The sequence below is a fragment of the Procambarus clarkii genome, chromosome 52 (assembly GCF_040958095.1).
Source record: "Procambarus clarkii isolate CNS0578487 chromosome 52, FALCON_Pclarkii_2.0, whole genome shotgun sequence".
Classification (NCBI taxonomy): domain Eukaryota; kingdom Metazoa; phylum Arthropoda; class Malacostraca; order Decapoda; family Cambaridae; genus Procambarus; species Procambarus clarkii.
The window spans coordinates 11,385,598-11,405,335 of record NC_091201.1 but is presented as its reverse complement, the minus strand read 5'-3'; the positions used below and the strand labels follow the sequence as shown (position 1 = coordinate 11,405,335).

At 41.2% G+C, this 19,738-nt stretch overlaps 1 protein-coding gene across 1 annotated transcript in view; it reads left to right on the top strand.

Moving 5' to 3' along the window:
• The first annotated feature begins 5,401 nt into the window (after window positions 1-5,401).
• Window positions 5,402-19,738, top strand: part of LOC138352113 (transcription elongation factor SPT6-like) — a 59,818-nt gene continuing 45,481 nt past the window's right edge. The window contains exons 1-2 of the mRNA XM_069304372.1: window positions 5,402-5,668; window positions 7,381-7,504. Of these exons, the coding sequence (XP_069160473.1) occupies window positions 5,402-5,668; window positions 7,381-7,504 (391 nt within the window). The remainder of the gene's footprint in view (window positions 5,669-7,380; window positions 7,505-19,738) is intronic.

The window sequence follows — 19,738 nt, the reverse complement described above, 5'->3', positions numbered from 1 at the left end:
GGGCCTTGCATAGTAGGCTGAGAAGTGCGTTCTGGCTACTAGGTACGACATATATATATATATATATATATATATATATATATATATATATATATATATATATATATATATATATATATATATATATATATATATATATATATGCATATAAATAAAGAACAAGTAAATGTAAATAATTTTACCTTGCACCTAGATCCACCAAGCCTGTATGGCGCGCGTTTCAGTACTTCGGAAATCTAGAACTATCTAGAATCTCTTATCTGCAATGAAACAATACATATTATTGCACTTACCAAAACATGGATGAATGTAGAAAATACAGAACTATTAGCTGAATATCAAATAAATGGATTTAATCTATTTCACACAGATATATTAGACCGTTATGTTAGGTAATACCTAACATACACGCCTCCACACACACTACATTTGAAATGTAGTCTCGAAAAGACTACATTTCAACAGAAACGTGCCACAGACCAGTCACAAGACTGAACCTCGTCGAGGACAAATGTCTAAATGAGAGCATGAACAAGAAACAAATAATTTTTTAACATCAGGCATCGTACACACACTGAATGCACCTGCAGACACACAACAAGCACTATCAATATAGCAAAGATTACTCCATAAAAAAATAATTAAATTATTGACCAACATCAGAGAGGGTTAGCCAACATAAGAGGGTTGTGTTGATTGCCTGAAAATATTTAAATTGTTTAATGTATTGAATGGCATTTTTCAAGTTACAACATTTTTTAAATTACTGAACTAGGTTCTAGGCTTTGCTAGGCTTAATTCAATTATTACAGATGAGCCTAACCTAGCCTAGAACCCAGCGGGTTTTCTTCCTATTGGGGAGTGTTGTACATGCTGCTATGGCGGTGTGTCCACTCACAAGATGAGTGGCGCTGCCCAATAAACTCGCCCCTCGGGGCAAAATTTAAAAAAATTTAGAACCTAGTTCAGTAATTTAAAAAATATAACTTGAAAAATGCCATTCAATACATTAAACAATTTAAATAATTTCAGGCAATCAACACAACCCTCTCATGTTGGCTAACCCTCAGCAGTGCTCAGGCCCCTGTGCCCAGGCCCTGGGGCCTGAGTCCTCAGTTCCATACACTAGCACTGCCCGGCCTCGCCTCCACATACACACTAGCACTGCCAGGCCTCGCCTCCACACACACTAGCACTGCCCGGCCTCGCCTCCACATACACAGCACTATAGCCAGCACTAGAATCTAATAATATAATAAAATATAAGTGTTTACTTACGATAATATTTGCATGAAGCGTTTGTCCTCTGTCCGCTGACTGCACTGACGACAAAATGGCCGCTCTGTTGATATTGGCGTGGATGATGCTGTGACGTCACAGGTGAGGGCAGCAATGCGCATTTCGTCCCTCGACCCTTAATCATTCCCTCGTATATATAATTGGCGAGACAATTTACTTATCATTTACTTATCTTAGTTCGCAAATAGGGGATATTTGGCTAAGATTTCTGGTAGCAGATCGTTTTGAATGAAATATTTAAACATCTCTGGAACATTTATTATAAAACTGTCTCTGAATTCAGTTCAATTCAATTCAATTGAAGTCTTTTGGCACTCCATCACATAGTGACAGACGGTGTGTTTGTTGACCCAGTTTACATTTGGTTAGGTCTACATCAGCAGATAATTAGAAATCCCAGAGAGAGTTGAAACACAGTTTAAGCCGAACAGTAGTAACATCTAGAAGTCTGCTGATTTTATTGGATGATCCATAGATGTGTGGCTCCTCTTGCATGATAGTATGATGATAGATGGAATTACTGGTGTCAATTTCACTTTGCCTCAGATCTACAAGATCTAGTTGAAGTTCTCGGTGTACTGCTGCTCTCAGATTACTCATTGACAATCCAAGGCTTCACTCATACGTCTCCTTTAAAGGCAGATTCTTTGGCTAACTTATCAGCTCTATTATGCGTTCGGAGGCCAACATGAGATGGAGACCACATGAAAGGGACTCTGTTACCATCCTTAATAATTTTGTTGTATTTGTGTCTAGCTTCGGACACGAGCATGTTACAGTTATGTCTTAAAGAGTTGAGAGCATTTAAGGATGATAAGGAGTCATTTACAATTAATGTATCAAGTTTGGAGACTTGTACACATTTCAGTGCAAGGAGCAAGCAAATAGTTCAGTCTGAAAGGTAGAGGCCCAGTTGTTTATACGGACTCCCCACTCAAAGTATAGGCCATCGCCCATTGTCAGAACAACTGACAATAGCATAGCTATAATGATGTGAACGTTGGGTTTGCTCGGTACAGAGTTTAACAGCGTGTTTATTAAGATATTAAATAAGGTAGGACTGAGGACACCTTCCTGTGAGGTACCTAGTTCGAAGTCTCTTATTATCATTAATAATTTTGTTGTATTTGTGTCTAGCTTCAGACACGTGCATGTTACAGTATGTCTTAAAGAGTTGAGAGCAATTAAGGATGATAAAGAGTCACAATTAATGTATCAGTTGATACATTACTTGTACACATTTCAGTGCAAGAAGCAAGGAAAATAGTTCGGATTGAAGGGGGTAGAGGCCCAGTTGTTTATACGGACTTCCCACTCATAATATAAGCTTTTGATACAGTGCCACATAAAAGACTGATTAAAAAGATAGAGGCTCACTATATTGTGGATTCTATATTAAGCTGAATTAGGGCATGGCTATACCAAAGGAATCAAAGATTTAGAATCAATGGGATTAAGTCGCAACACATGGTTTTACACATGGCCGTTCATGTTTAACAAATTTGCTCTCTTTTTATTCCAGCATAGTTGAGGCAGTTGATAGTGGTAAGGATTGTGATGTTGTGTACCTTGACTTTAGCAAAGCTTTTGATACAGTACCACATGAAACAATGTTGACCTTCAATAAAGACATTCTGGAAGGCTTCTGTGCAAGAGTTAGGATGAGCTAGCCTTAGCATTTTTATACCAATTTGACAGTTAATTTCAGTAACACGATAAACAACGCTCGGAATATTAAGTTCCTTCCTCATGTTAAGTATCTTTGTGGTACGAGGGGCATCCAAAGAGCTTCGTTCTGCAAGTTTTCAAGCCCTTTAAGCTTTCTTTCAGTCATCAAGGCAAGAAGAGGTGCAGCATAATCCACTAAAGATCTGATGTATGCAAGGTACATCATTTTGACAATTGTAACATTGGCACCATAGCCTGAGTAATAACCTGCAACATCTCCAAGAGGGCTTATGGAGCCTCTCTTTATACTGACGACAGAGTTTGAAAACAAAAGGACAATACAAGGCAAATTTAAAGGTATTTGAATCTGTTAACATAGTCAAGCTGGGAGCCATCATACAGTTGCATCTTGTGAACAGCTCCTCCCTGCCTGGGTGGATACCCGTTTAGTATCTTTGTTTCCTCTGCTGAGATATGATTAAACCTAAGTCCTGACATGAGACTAATACAGAGTTAAGAGTGTTCTGCATGTTAGCATAACAAGTAGTGTGTATCATTATATCATCAGCATACCCAGTAGTGTGTATCATTATATCATCATGTATGATGATACATGATACAAGGAGGTCTAAATTGATCGATCGAACGATCTAAATTGGGTACTGAAATATGGTCAAAAGATTGGCGGATGCCATTTAATACTGACAAATGTAAGGTTTACATGTATGTAAAAATGTAAGGTCATTTTTTTTTATTTTTTATTTGTTTAAAGGATAGGTAATGACGATAGATCGAGTTACAAGATATAAGCTAGATGCATGCATGGTGCTGAGATTATGAAGTCGAATTATGAAAGGGATCTGAGAGTTATGATTAGTAAGAATTTAAAACAAACAAAAATCAATGAATAAATGTTTGTAATAAGGCAAACAGAACACTGGGATTTATGTATTGAAACATTAGTAATAATTAAGATATCAGTTCATTGTTCTTCAGATATATCTTGCTCTGGGTAAGCTCCATTTAGATATATATGCACTTCACTTTTGGTCACAGTATATCCACATCATGGATATAAATCTACTAGAATGCGTCCAGCGGAGGATAACAAAGTTAATACCCCAAAATAGAAACCTCTCATATGAAGAAAGATTGTCAAAGCTTATATTACATTTTCTAGAAAGACAAAGAATTATATATAGGGGTGACATGTGGTTTATGTTTTTGTTGATTTGTTTCTATATTTTCATAAATAAAGCATGCTTACTGTCATATTCCAAGTTTTACGACAATTTTACAAGGTTTAAAATATAAAGCTCAATATATTTCAGCTTTTTTATACCGGAATTATACGTTAATATAACATTAAAACATTAACATGACCTTCCCAACCATGTTAAAGACTGTACCTCTCTCAACCAGTTTTAGATAAAAACGAAGCTATACCTAATAAATTCCCTGTAACCTACCTTACCCTTCTATTGTCAACCAATGTCTGTTTTTTTTAAAGAGCGCTGTTTGTCGACATAATTGTATTTGTGCTGCTTTTTCAGCTATGTTTTCATTTCTTGTTTTCATTCTACTCTTTATGCTCAATTAGTATTAAGCTTGTCATTTAAGTTTTTCATGCCCGAAACGCTTTGCGTAATAGTGGCTTTAGGCATTGTATGTACTAGCTCTACCTATAAGTCAACCAATCTTTGTAAAAATTTATTGTATGTATGTACCTTACCTAAATAAACATTTATTTATTTATTTATTTATTTATTATAATAATGTAACGATGTCGTGGAAATAACGTCATATTGACGACATATAAATGTTATATTTATGTTATAAGAACGTAAATTGGATAGGTTTACATAAAGTAAACAAAAAAAACGAAATGTTGACTGTAAATTTTTTATTTTTATATATAAAGCATGAAAACATTATAATTCCATAGCATTCACTACTATTTTTAAATTTTTACATAAATCTTAAAAAACTGTGTCTCAAGAATACATAATTTTAGTTATATCTAGTGGTTTTAAGAACGTCAGAAATACGTATTTATGTCAAATGTTAGAGTATTACCTTTGTGGCCCATTTAAAAACGTTCACAAACGTTCTGTGTTTGCTGGGTATCCATATTATTTCTTCTTGTACTCATTATTTTGTGTGTATACATTTTGAGTGCTGCTGAATGATCACCATTACATCTAATGGTGATAAAGAGGAGCTAGCCGGACGAAAGTTAATGGTGAAATTCGAGCACTGCTCAAAATGATTAGTTATTTCTTGTTAGGTAGGTAAATTAACCTCTGAACGAGTCAGTGTAGTCTATTCAATATATTAGGCTATTATTATTGATATTGAACTCCATTGAATGAGTCAATATCCCAGTTATCTCAGTAACAACTATTTACTGTCAAACCAGCCTTTACCCACCAAAATGGAAACGGCTGAAAAAATGAAAAGGACCCTTATCGATCTGAAAGGTCATTTGACCCGACAGATTACTAAATGTCAAAATCTTTCACAACAGTTACCTGTTGACTACTTTGAATTAGAAGATTTACTTCAAGTTGCTGAAAGCAAATTTGCCTATATTAAGCAACACATGAATCTGTATTTGACAGAACTTCACTCAACTTCTGTAGATGATAGTGAACATGAGGATGTTATAAATGACTTAGCCCAGTATGAAGAAAATATACGGGTTAAGCTTCTACCCTTTAAGAAGCAAATTGCTAAAAACAAATTAACAATAACTTCTACTGCACATACAGATCCTGATGTCAAATTACCTCAAATCAATATACCCACATTCTCTGGTAACGAGAATGAAAGTTGGGATGATTTCTGGAGTAAATTCGTGGATGCAGTAGACTCTAAAATCAACATTCCTCAAACAACCAAATTCACTTATTTACAAGGTTTGTTACGAAATGAAGCCTTGAAAGTAATCTCTAATATAACACTGACCAGTGATGGTTACACCTAAGCTGTTCAATTGCTCAAAACCAACTACGATAACAAGGAGAGAACTATTACTGTATTAGTTCAAAAATTACTAGATTTACCATCTGCTAATAATTCTACAAATTCTCTCCAAACTTTCAGGCTAGAGTTAGAATCTTTACTCAAGGCCTTAAGCCTTAAAGTCCAAATTCAGACAGCTGAATGGATGACCAAAGTAGTTGTTAGGCGGAAATTGCCAAGAGAAACTTTAGATAAATTGTGTACTATGTACAATAAAACCTTTCTGACCTTGAAAGAAATTACAGAAGGTCTACATACCTGTTACGGCCCTCTCGGGTCGCAACCGGGTTCTTCCTCTGATGTTGTTAGAGGAAGGGTATCCGGCCCCAAGCCAGTAGTGGCTTTCAAGGGATGAGATCCGTAACGCAAGCAAATTAAAGGGGAAGGGAAAGAAAGTCAAAACTTAATAATATAATTAATACCTTCACCATAAATATGATATAAGAAGATTATATGGGGGGGGGTATAAACACTATAATACACGAGGTAGTCTTCCTCTGAAGACCCTGGACGTTCACGGTGCCAAGCTCTTGATGCTCTCGTGGCCTCACGACGAATCCTTCGAGAATCTTGAGTCTACCCCGGCCACAGGCCAGCCAAAACACAGTTCCACTGGGGGCACCGTCGTGGAGGCCGTCAACCACAGGTCCAGCAGATAGCTGGCAGGTTCCAAATCAGCGACACTGGTTAGGCCACTCCACGAGCGATACTAGGGTCGCGCCCTAGTCAGGAGCCTCGTGTGATACCACAGATCACTCTCCTTTCCACAACACCCCAGTGGTTAAGTGTCTCCACCAGTCAGTCCCAGGTATGACAATCCTTCAACTGCCGCTTCACAGGCAGGGTAACACCACAGTGTTCATCTGGGGGCGACTCACAGCTGCTGCAGCAAACACTTGGTGACGAGACGGCTGCCTTGGGTAGACTGATCCAACTTCCATTACAGCAGTCCCAGGTCAACTCTGTAATCAGACACGTCATCAGTAACAGGGACACACTAAAGCACCTCACTTACAGGCTCAGACCCAAACGCCCACCTATCCACTCCATAGATGGCGTTGTCGTCTGAGCACCACCTCACCAGAGGTCAGCAGCGGCTGCGTTATGAACTAATCAGGACTGGAAACTAGCCCTCGTGGCCAGTACACCTCTTCCTCACCAGGTGTCGTCGTCCATTTGGAGGGGGTTTCGGGAGCTGACCCACAGATGGCGCGGTCGTCACTGCTCCGTGCTCGGACGCTGGATTCGGGTCCGTAACACCTCCCCACCAAAAAGAATTTGGTTTGGGGTTCTATAAAAGAAAAGACAAACCAAATTAGTACGTGGATACAACTCCACACAGACTCACGTACACTATGAACTGGAGTGATGAGGCTGTCTTGTCCACAGAACTGTACTACTGGGGGACTCTGGCACAAAGGAAACTTTAAGATGAAAGACGATAATCTGTCTGATTTAATCTTCCACCTCTCCACTGCGATGTCAAGCAGGGGCATCATCTCACATCTCTCGAGTAAGGATCGATATCGACCCGATCTAGGGCGACTCGACACTTCCCTGTGTCGTGACACCGATGATGGCTGGTCACAGATGGCATTTCTAGTACCGGTCCGGTAGTCCTTCAGGGAGACGGGAACCTGGAATACAGGGGTCGGATTATTTAGAGTCACAGCGACAGTTAAATCAGTACTCACAGCATACTCTTCTACTAGGTCCACACCTAGTCCCAACAGGGCTGTTCGTACATCGAAGATGGCATTCGCTCTGCCACCGTCAGGTCGACCAACGTTCCACATAACGCTGCATCTAGGCTCAGCAATCACGTGGGGGGTGTCAACCTGTCGGAAACAGTTACTCGTATTATCATCTCTTGTACCTCCTGTATCTACCATCACCTTCCAGGTCCCTTCTTCAACTGCAACACTCACTGTGCACGTCTCCAATCCCTGGGACCTCCTCGCGATGTTCGTGGGAGCCATCATCTGTTGGGTCATCCACTGGTCCTTACTGAGAACACATATGAGAACAAAACAAAACACCGCTAAGAAACATTTGGCTAACTTAGGGATAAGCTTCCTGAGCCTGTCATGTCCATAGCCGGCAATATCCACTAGCCTGGCTTGGACCAAAGAGGGCACTAGACCTTTCGAACATACCTCACATACCTCTGACGTCTGGGGAATCTCTGGCCGGTTCAATGAACGCTGTACCTTGCCATACTGCAAGTACACATCCGCCTTCGCTCCAGACTCCGGGGTATCCGTGGGTGCTTGCACACGAGACCTCTCTTCATGCTCAGTTGCCTCTACCATCGTAACCGTATGTTCCTCGTCGGGAGAAGAATCAGGAGACTCTGCTATAATGCGGTTGATCTGCGGGTGAGAGGAAGGATTAAACACATTTAATTCCGAACCTGTCCGTACCTGGATATTACCACTGCCTGGTATCACCTCTGACCTTGCTGTTTCGGCTGACTCGTCCGCGACCTTGGGAAGATTGATGCTCCAATCTGTCACCAAGTCGTTGGCTAGTATCACGTCAATCCCAGCTATAGGGAGGGTATCGACTACTGCCAACGCACATGTGCCGCTGAAGTAAGGCGAGTCGAGATGTACCGGCACTAAGGGGGCGACATACTGCGTCCTAGGAAACCCAATCAGGACAACCTTTTGTCTCCTATCCACACTCACTCCCTCGGGTAACGAGCTTCTCACGATCAGTGACTGGGCTGCTCCACTATCTCTGAGCACTACTACTGATCTACCAGTGTGATCACTCGTTACGTACCCGCTTGAAGTGTGAGGGGCGAACAAACTTGGTCCTTCCTGCGTAGTCGTAGACTGGCTTCCTGCTGGAGAGGTTACACAGCTCATTAACATCACCTCCCTACGAGCGCCGTTACCTCTTCTGCCTCGGCACATAGCAGCTACATGCCCTTTCTGCCCACAAGTCCAGCACACTATATTCCTCCTCGGACTCCGGTGTTTCAACTGCTAGGACTGGTCCTTCGAGGGCTACTTGGGGGCGTCTTCTTAGCGCTTCGTGGGACGGGGGTCTCTTCTTCGTCATGAGGTTTGTCAAACTGGCGTTGGTAATTCCTCGGGACATACTTAGCAGAAGGCCTATGCGTCAGGATATATTCCTCAGCCATGGTGGCTGCCGCACTCAAGGTCTCCTCCTGCTGCTCCTCTAAGTAAATCTTCAGGTCTCCAGACAAACAATCCTTGAAGTCCTCTAACAGTATGAGCTGCTCGAGGTCTTCTTTGGTCTCCACCTTCCGAGAGGCACACCATTCCTGGAAAAGTCGCTCCTTGATTGTGGCGAATTCGGTGAAAGTGTGCTCTGAGGTCTTCAGGTTTTTAAACTTTTGCCTGTAAGCCTCAGGTACCAACTGGTAAGCCATGAGCACCACTTTCTTCACCCTGTCGTAATCGCCAGAGTCGTCAAGGGACAACGTGGAGTAGGCGACTTGGGCCTTCCCAGTCAAGACTGACTGTATCATGATGGCCCAATTCTCCCTCGGCCACTCCAAAGAGGCTGCGACTTTCTCAAAGGCCGCGAAGAACTTTGAAACTTCCTTCTCGTTGAACTTTGGGACCATTTTGATGTTCCTCACTGGATCGAAAAGACTTGTGTCCGTCGTTGGCCTCCGACCACCTAACCACAATACTTCCAGTTCATGTTGTCTCTCTCTTTCCTCTCTGTCTCTTCGTTCTTGCCTGTCTCGTTCTTTTTCTCGTTCTTCTCTTTCTCGTTCTTCTCTTTCTCGTTCTTTTTCTCGCTCTTGCCTTTCTCTTTCTTCTCTTTCTCTTTCTCGTTCCAATTCTAAACGCCTTATCTCTAATTCTTTTCCTATTCTCTCTCTTTCCATTTCTAATTTCTTATCTTCTCTCTCTCTCGCTTTCTCTTCTCTCTCTTTAGCGATTTCTAGCTTCTTCCATTCTATTTCACGGTGGATCTCTAGTTCACGCATCTTCACAGTAAGTACACTTATATTTAGTTCACTCTCATCATTTTCGACATCACTGCTCTTACCTTCCTTTTCAGTGGAAGCTATTTCCTCACCTTCCTTTATACTAGGTGCCTCGCCTTCCTGTTTCTCCCCTGCCTTCAAATGCCGGTGAACCTTGGACAAGATCTCCACACGGGAATCACTGGCACGGATCTTGATCTCCAGGTAGGCACTCACCAGTACGAGTTCCTGTTTGCCCAGATATCTTAATCTGGCAAGACAGTCCTCTCTGTTCAGAAAAGCCTGAACATCGTCCAGATCATCGATGGTAGCTTTTTCTGCCATTGTCACGTAGGTGGAAGCACTTAACTAGCACTTAACACACCGCTTTCACGTTAGCACTTAACGCACCGAGCACTGTTCTACGTCAATATTGCACTTTGTCGCACCTGGCGCCTCACTTGCCAATTTTGCACGTAATTACTCCGGGCACCGCACTACACAATATTTCACTTAATCACAGCGAGCACTTTGCTCTACAATATTGCACTGAATCACTGAGCACCGCACTACACAATATTGCACTGAATCACAGCGAGCACTTCGCTCTACAATATTGCACTTAGTCACTCTGAGCACCGCACAGGACGTATGACGTCCTAATAGTCACACACAGGGGGAATTATTTACAGGGATTACGCCACTTCACCACCCCTGTCAAACATACTTGACAAGGGGTCGGATCCCGCTGGGGATGCCAATTATGTTACGGCCCTCTCGGGTCGCAACCGGGTTCTTACTCTGATGTTGTTAGAGGAAGGGTATCCGGCCCCAAGCCAGTAGTGGCTTTCAAGGGATGAGATCCGTAACGCAAGCAAATTAAAGGGGAAGGGAAAGAAAGTCAAAACTTAATAATATAATTAATACCTTCACCATAAATGAAGATATAAGAAGATTATACGGGGGGGGGGGGTATAAACACTATAATACACGAGGTAGTCTTCCTCTGAAGACCCTGGACGTTCACGGTGCCGAGCTCTTGATGCTCTCGTGGCCTCACGATGAATCCTTCGAGAATCTTGAGTCTACCCCGGCCACAGGCCAGCCAAAACACAGTTCGACTGGGGGCACCGTCGTGGAGGCCGTCAACCACAAGTCCAGCAGATAGCTGGCAGGTTCCAAATTAAGCGACGCTGGTTAGGCCACTCCACGAGCGATACTAGGGTCGCGCCCTAGTCAGGAGCCTCGTGTGATACCACAGATCACTCTCCTTTCCACAACACTCCAGTGGTTAAGTGTCTCCACCAGTCAGTCCCGGGTATGACAATCCTTCAACTGCCGCTTCACAGGCAGGGTAACACCACAGTGTTCATCCGGGGGCGACTCACAGCTGCTGCAGCAAACACTTGGTGACGAGACGGCTGCCTTGAGAAGACTGATCCAACTTCCATTACAGCAGTCCCAGGTCGACTCTGTAATCAGACACGTCATCAGTAACAGGGACACACTAAAGCACCTCACTTACAGGCTCAGACCCAAACGCCCACCTATCCACTCCATAGATGGCGTTGTCGTCTGAGCACCACCTCACCAGAGGTCAGCAGCGGCTGCGTTATGAACTAATCAGGACTGGAAACTAGCCCTCGTGGCCAGTACACCTCGTCTTCACCAGGTGTCGTCGTCCATTTGGAGGGGGTTTCGGGAGCTGACCCACAGATGGCGCGGTCGTCACTGCTCCGTGCTCGGACGCTGGATTCGGGTCCGTAACAATACCTTAGTCGAAAGACAAAGAGCCAACCAAGATGGGAAAGGTGTTTCAAACTTCTCTACTAACTCCCATCGTAATTCCCCTCATACTGACAATTCAGTCAAACCCAAAACGACTTTAAATAAGTCTAATAAATTTAAACCTAGGACTGCTCCATCCAGTGGAAAGGGGAGTGGTAATGTAGGTACTTATTCAGTATCTCCTTCTGATGTAACCAATGACTTGTCTGCTAAAGGGACAAAGTCAACCAGAGAGATAAGGTGTCTGTTCTGTAGTCAAGAACATGCCACCTACCAATGCACTGTTTATCCTAACTTTAATACCAGGATTAAACGGTTACAAGAAATACACAGGTGCACCAAGTGCATGGGCTCTCATGATCCCAATAAATGTGTAGTTCAACTACGTTCATGCAGTAGATGCAACAAAGGTGTACATCACTATGCCTTATGTAGAAAAACTTCTACCCAATCCATGACAACTGGGGAGAATTCCACGAATTCTACCACAGTACAATATTGCAAGGTATATCAAGAAATAAATGTACTTGCTACTGAGTCAGGCAATAATATTACTCTGCCTACAGCTCAACTTAGATTAATTAACAGGAAATCTAGAGTTAACACTAGAGGTCTTTTTGATCAAGGATCACAGAAAACCTTCATTACACAACAATTAGTCGAGCAGTTAAAATTAAAACCTGCCAAAAGTGTGAGATTGAATATTTCTGGTTTCTTGACTAATAGTGGACCTCGTGAATACCAAGTAGTTAAGGTATTAGTGAGACTTGGATCTTCCACTAGTCCAATACAAGCGGTAGTAGTAGACAAACTTCCTACAGACCTGCAGGTCACAGGATTAGCTCGCACTGCGAAATATCTTAAACGAAACCGCATAAGGCTAACAGATTACAAAATAAATTCTGACTGCCTCACCGATGTTGGAATACTTATAGGCGCTGACCATTATTATAAATTTATAACGGGATGCACCAGACAACACGGAATGAATTTGTTGTCATCTGCTGGAGGCAAGTTGCTTACTGGCCCGGTGCTTTTCCAACAAAATCCGGCGTCAACCAACCAACAATCTAACAATAAAATAGTGGCGTGTCTAGGCTTGGAACAGTCACCCCTACATTTCAGAGAAATATCTGAAGATATTGAGTCTGATCCACCTGTACATCGTCTGTGGGATTCTGACTGCCTCACCGATGTTGGAATACTTATAGGCGCTGACCATTATTATAAATTTATAACGGGATGCACCAGACAACACGGAATGAATTTGTTGTCATCTGCTGGAGGCAAGTTGCTTACTGGCCCGGTGCTTTTCCAACAAAATCCGGCGTCAACCAACCAACAATCTAACAATAAAATAGTGGCGTGTCTAGGCTTGGAACAGTCACCCCTACATTTCAGAGAAATATCTGAAGATATTGAGTCTGATCCACCTGTACATCGTCTGTGGGATTTAGACGCTTTAGGTATTATCCCTGAATAACCAAGGCCCGATGATATGTGGACTTACCAGCAATATCTGGATACAGTTGTCTATAAAGATAAACAATGCTGGGTGAGACTACCATGGAAGTTGAATCATCCACAACTTCCAGTTAATTATTTCATGGTAGCCTCACAATTACAATCTCAATTAACACGACTGAAGAAGCAGCCAGACAAACTGAACATGTATCATCAACTAATCCAACAACAACTCAACAGTAAATTTATCGAGGTTGTTGATAATGATGACCGAAAAATAGGTCACTATTTACCCCATCACGCTGTGGTGAAAGATTCATTGACGACACCAATACGTATTGTCTTCAACTGTAGTGCTAAAGTGAAGCCAAACAGTGTGTCCTTGAATGAATGTCTCCAAACGGGACCTAGCCTAACACAAAGGCTACATGATGTGCTATTACGATTCCGTACTGGTATTTTTGCTTATACTGCTGATATCAGTAAAGCTTTCCTTAGAGTAGGTTTACAAGAAGAGGATCGTAATTACACCAAGTTTCTCTGGATTAAGGACTCACTGGATCCTAACAGTGATATCATAACTCATCGTTTTGCCTCAATGCTATTTGGAGCGACTTCCTCCCCGTTTCTACTTCAAGCAACATTAGATACACATTTGAGGAAGTCAAATAGCCCTTATAAGGCAGAAATCAGTGACAACTTGTATGTCGATAATTTCCAGGGAACTACAAATGATCAATCCAATTTGGTAGAAATCTACCATGAGGCTAACCGTGAGTTGTTAGGAGCCAATATGCCACTACAATCATGGGCCTCAAATAATAAATCATTAAACCAGATAATCGAGGAAGAGTTTCCAGGTTATCAGGTACCTAATCAATTAAAGGTTCTGGGTGTGGAATGGAACACAAGTACTGACGAGATGAATGTCAAGTCGGTACAAACCGATAATTCATCCCTTACCATGAGAAAATTACTCTCGTATGTCAGTCAACCATTTGACCCTTTAGGCTTACTTAGTCCTATATTAATAAGGGGCAAACTCCTAATGCAGGAATGCTGGCAGAAACATATGGGATGGGATGATCCGTTACCAATTGAGTTGTAAGATAAATGGCAGATACTCACAACGGATTTCAATCAGTTAGGTGTTTTGAAATTTCCTCGTAATGCTTCATGACCAAACTTGCCCACAAATTTGCACGTTTTTTGCGATGCCTCTGGCAAAGCGTATGGCGCTGTAGCCTACTTAGTCAATAGTGCAGAATCAATTTTGCTCACATCTAAAGCAAGAGTTGCTCCCATTAAGAAGAGATCTTTACCTCAAATGGAGTTAACTGCATTGCAGGTGGGAGTAAGATTGGCTCATTGCCTGACCAAGACACTCAATAATATCCACTTTGGTGAAATCGTCGTGTGGTCAGACAATGAGGCAGTCTTACAATGGGTAAGAAACAACAACAATAAAACTCCCTACGTTAGTAATCGTGTTAGGGAAATTCATGAATTATCTGCTGGATATAAATTCAGACATGTTCCCACTAAGGACAATCCTGCAGATTACTTATCTCGAGGATTGACACTAAAACAACTTATCAAGTCTTCGATGTGGTTTAATGGACCTTCATGGCTTGTTAGTGGTCAGTGGCCCAAACAAAAGCCACAAGTCATAGTGACCAATATCACTACTCCCATGAAAGAACCAGAACCTCATCGAATCTCAGCTATTAATCCTCACAATTATTCTAACTTTAGTAAGTTATTAAGAGTGACAGCACATGTGTTTGACTTTCTTGCTAAGATAGGAATCAGACATAAGTTTCCCAATCCTATCCTCTACTGGATCAAACGCGCACAGCAAGAGACATATGGAAGTGAATATGAAAATCTTCCAGATAAATTAACCAAGTCTCTAAGTATCTGGTATGATGCCAACACTCATAATATATTAAGGTGTGGAGGGCGTTTACTTCATGCCAAAATTGATCTGGATACAAAGAATCCGATCCTTCTACCACGTCACCACATCATTACCAAACTTCTGGTTTTACATCACCATCAATATGGTACTTTGCATGGTGGAGTGTTAGACACTCTCACCGACCTTAGACAGAAATATTGGCTTCCTCAAGGTCGTCAAACAGTCAAATCAATTATTAAATTCTGTGTAATCTGCAAAAGATACGATGCTCGAGTGTGTCCTTACCCAGGACCTCCACCACTCCCTGAAGAAAGAGTAGTTCATCTTCGTCCCTTTGAGACCACTGGTGTCTGTGATTACACAGGAGCCTTGCTTCTCACTGGCAATCCAGATAAGATACCAGTGAAAGCTTATATTTGCCTCTTCACGTGTGCTACCACGCGAGGCGTACATCTAGAAGTGACTTCAGACATGAGTGCTGAAGCCTTCATCCAAGCTTTTCGTAGATTTGCAGCTCGCAGATCCTGTCCCAAACTAATGATATCGGACAATGGTTCAAATTTTGTAGCAGGAGAAGCCTGTCTGCGAGAGGTATGGAATCATCCAGAAGTGCAGTCAGTCCTGCAGAGACGACAATGCCACTGGAAATTTATTGCTCCCAGAGCCTCTGGCAAGGTGGGTTCTACGAACATATGATAGGAACTGTCAAGAAGTGTTTAAGGAAGACCTTACATCGACAGAAAATTAGTTACTCCGAACTCCAAACACTTGTCGTGGAAATCGAGGCGCGAGTCAACAATCGCCCATTAACATACCTATCAGATGATTTCTCACAGAGAGAACCTCTGAGTCCCTCACACTTAATACATGGAGGCCTGCTGAGCCCTCTAATACCTTTGGCAGAAGAGGACCCCGTCGACCCTTCACATGTAACCAGGAGTGACTTAGTAGAAAGTTACCAACATCTTTCTAGAGTAATTGAAAGGTAGAATGAGGTGTGGACTCGAGAGTACCTCACAGCTCTACGAGAGTACCACTACGGAGCTTCGAGTCCCTATAATAAAGTACAACTTAAACCAGGAGACCTAGTATTGGTTGACAGTGATGGACCAAGGTCCGAGTGGCCCATAGGCAAAATTGTTACTATCCACCCAGATCACCAAGGCATCCTGAGAGTAGTCAAGGTTTTATGCCGAGGCAACACTACCCTAAAAACCTTAGAGAAGTTGGTGCCTCTCGAATTAGCAGAACGAGAGCGTTTACCAGAACCAGCTTCACCAACAGTTTCCGAGGACGACAATTCTGGTCCACCGAGCAACCGCCCCACTAGAGCTGCTGCTCAACAATGCAAACGGAAACTACAAGCCTATTATAGCTCTGACCAAGAGCAAATAATTCATGATGATACTGTGTTGTGATGTCAAGTAACAAATCGTTACAAGTCACAATGACCCAGAACATTCTCATCACAGTGGATTCTCAGTTACTTTAAATTGTGTGATTTAAATCTTAATTTGTTGTATAGGCTATTAATAATAACATTATTTCGTCTAGAGTATCTGAGAGTTTACAAGACTTTAAGACTTAGTAACATAAACCTTACATGTCATAGCGACACCAGTCACAGAGTTTATTGTAGGCTTTATTAGTCATTAACTTTAGATGATTCCCAATAACTTGTTCCATTTAACATGAATTTCTTTGCAAGACTTAAGTTTCTTGTATGTCCTTGACAATTACGGGACATCCGTTAAGTGTGTACTAACATACTAACATATTAACATTAATACTAACTTCGGGATAGGTATGTCAGTACTCAACATTACACTGCGACCCGAGAAATCTCCCCCCGGAGTTATGTTGGAAATTTCCAACACTAATACAATACTATTGTATTATAATCAATCAGTATTAAAATATACTAATTACAGTAGTTACTAAAACTTACTAACAGTAATGTTCACATAAACTAACCATTATATCTGCATATGGATACTGGAATTCTTACGAAACCAAGCACCAGTATTGCATCAGATTATATCTAGTTAAACACATTTATAGCCCGTGTGTTAGAGAATTGAATGTGATTCTCTAAAAACATCAGTATTCCGTGTGATAATTATTTATGGATAACATAACTCCCAAATAATTCTAAATCGAGAGTTTTTAGTTACAATTGTTATCAAGTAATAATTTTACCGTCACGCGTGAATGTCATGGAGAAAACTAAAATCTTCTCCATTTCTTGTTTACCACCATAAGATGAGAAAACAATAATATTTAAATCCCTAGAATTACAACCCAGTCTTTACTAGAGTATTTCAACCACAATTGCGCGAAATAGTATTATTCGTGATAAATAATTTCTGTGGTGAATGCGGGACGCGGGTTGAGGAGGGAGAAGCCATTGTGAGAAGAGACGCCATTGTGTGTGTGGAGTGGTGAACTCGTGTTGCGGAATTGAGCAACAAAGGTCGTGGTGTCAGAGTCTGAGACACGTGACGTTGAGATTATCAGCAAGAATTACACTGGTACTCAACCCAGAATGAACTATTATTGTTCTACGTGATCTGCAGTGCTCAGTCAACTAATAACACGTCGATATTCAAGCCAAGCTATCAACCACGTGTACGACATTGTGGAAGTTTGAGCCTGAGACGCGATACCGGCAAGCTTCAGCATAATTTGCACCCTTAGATAAGTATATAGTTCTTTTTTGATGCATCATTAGAGATTGTATATGTCGGGGCAGCTTGTCGTTATATCGAACGACTACAACAAATCCAACGTTAGTACCGCACTAAATCTTAATTTATATATTTCATGAATATTGAGATTCAGGTAGCCTAGTTCAATGCTACGTAATATCCCTTAAATTACAGCTCGTATGTGAGGAGTCAACGAGCTGTTACCTACAATCGTGTCATACACCTCTAAGGGTTTCTACGATGAATTCCTGAGATCACGAGGACGAGGCGTGAATGATGTCATAGAAATCGTGTTAAAGCTAAGACTTTTTTGTACACATTTAATTGCTCCAAATTTGGTTATTTGTTCATGATTCTATCTGATTGGATGCTCGTCATGTACACTGGAGATAATATGTGTTTATTTAGATGATTATTTTCTAATGCTAATAATATTTATAATTTCTGGTGATATTCTTCTATAGATTCTTTAATATTTGGTCACAAGATTAGTTATTAAACAATGAACTGGTGCACGAACCACACTATTTCCTAGACGTATATGAAGTTCTAGCAATAACCCCCCCAATGTAGGTGTTTGAGGCTCTGATTTAAGTTAATTAACTATACAGCCCATTAATTATTTAAGTGATTATGCTTCCTAATATTTAGCCATAGACACTAGTTCTTCCTTGTGTTTCTAATGATCACTTTTTATTAGTTTCCCTCTTTTCTTAAAAGTGGGTGGTCCTTCGTAATTGATTTCATTAATTTAATAATTTAATAAATTGAGTCAAACCCCAGATATCCCACAATGATAGAGGTTTACAAGTGGATGAATGGACATAACAGGGGGGATATTAATAGGGTATTACAAATATCAACACAAGACAGAACACGAAACAATGGGTATAAATTGGATAAGTTTAGATTTAGGAAATACTTGGGTAAAAACTGGTTAAGTAAAAGGGTTGTTGATTTGTGGAACCAATTGCCGCGTAACGTGGTGGAGGTGGGGTCCCTCGATTGTTTCAACCGCGGGTTGGACAAGTATATGAGTGGGATTGGGTGGTTATAGATAGGAGCTGCCTCGTATGGGCCAATAGGCCTTCTGCAGTTACCTTTGTTCTTATGTTCTTAACCAGAGCAAGATATAGCTTAAGAACCACACCAGGTGTCTTGTTACTAACGCTTCAATTAATAAATCCCAGTGTCCTATTCGCCTTATTACGAACATTCATGCATTGATCCTTTTGTTTTAAATTCTTACTAATCATAACTCCCAGATCCCTTTCGCAATCCGACTTCGCAATCTCAACATCATCTAGCTCGTATCTTGTAACTCTATCATCATTACCTAGCCTCAGAACTTTACATTTACCAGCATTAAACTGCATTTGCCAATCCTTTGACCATTTCAAAACCCTATCTAGACCAACTTGAAGTGATAGTGAGTTCTCCTCCGAATTAATTTCCCTACCGATTTTCGTATCATCGGCAAATTTGCAAATGTTGCTACTCAAACCTGAATCTAAATCATTTATATATATTATAAACAACAGAGGGCCCAGGACAGAGCCCTGAAGTACTCCACTAACAACATTATCCCACTCTGATTTAACGCCATTTATACTAACTCTCTGTTTCCTATGGAATAGCGATGCCCTAATCTAAGTTAATATAGCACCCCCAATACCATGAGCTTCTATTTTCTTAATTAGTCTTTCATGTGGCACTGTATCAAAAGCTTTGCTAAAGTCAAGGTACACAACATCACAATCCTTACCACTATCAACTGCCTCAATTATGCTGGAATAAAAAGTTAGCAAATTTGTTAAACATGAACGGCCATTTGTAAAACCATGTTGCGACTCATTTATTAATTTATGTTTTTCAAGATGGAGACGAATTATATTTGCAATTATTGATTCAAGT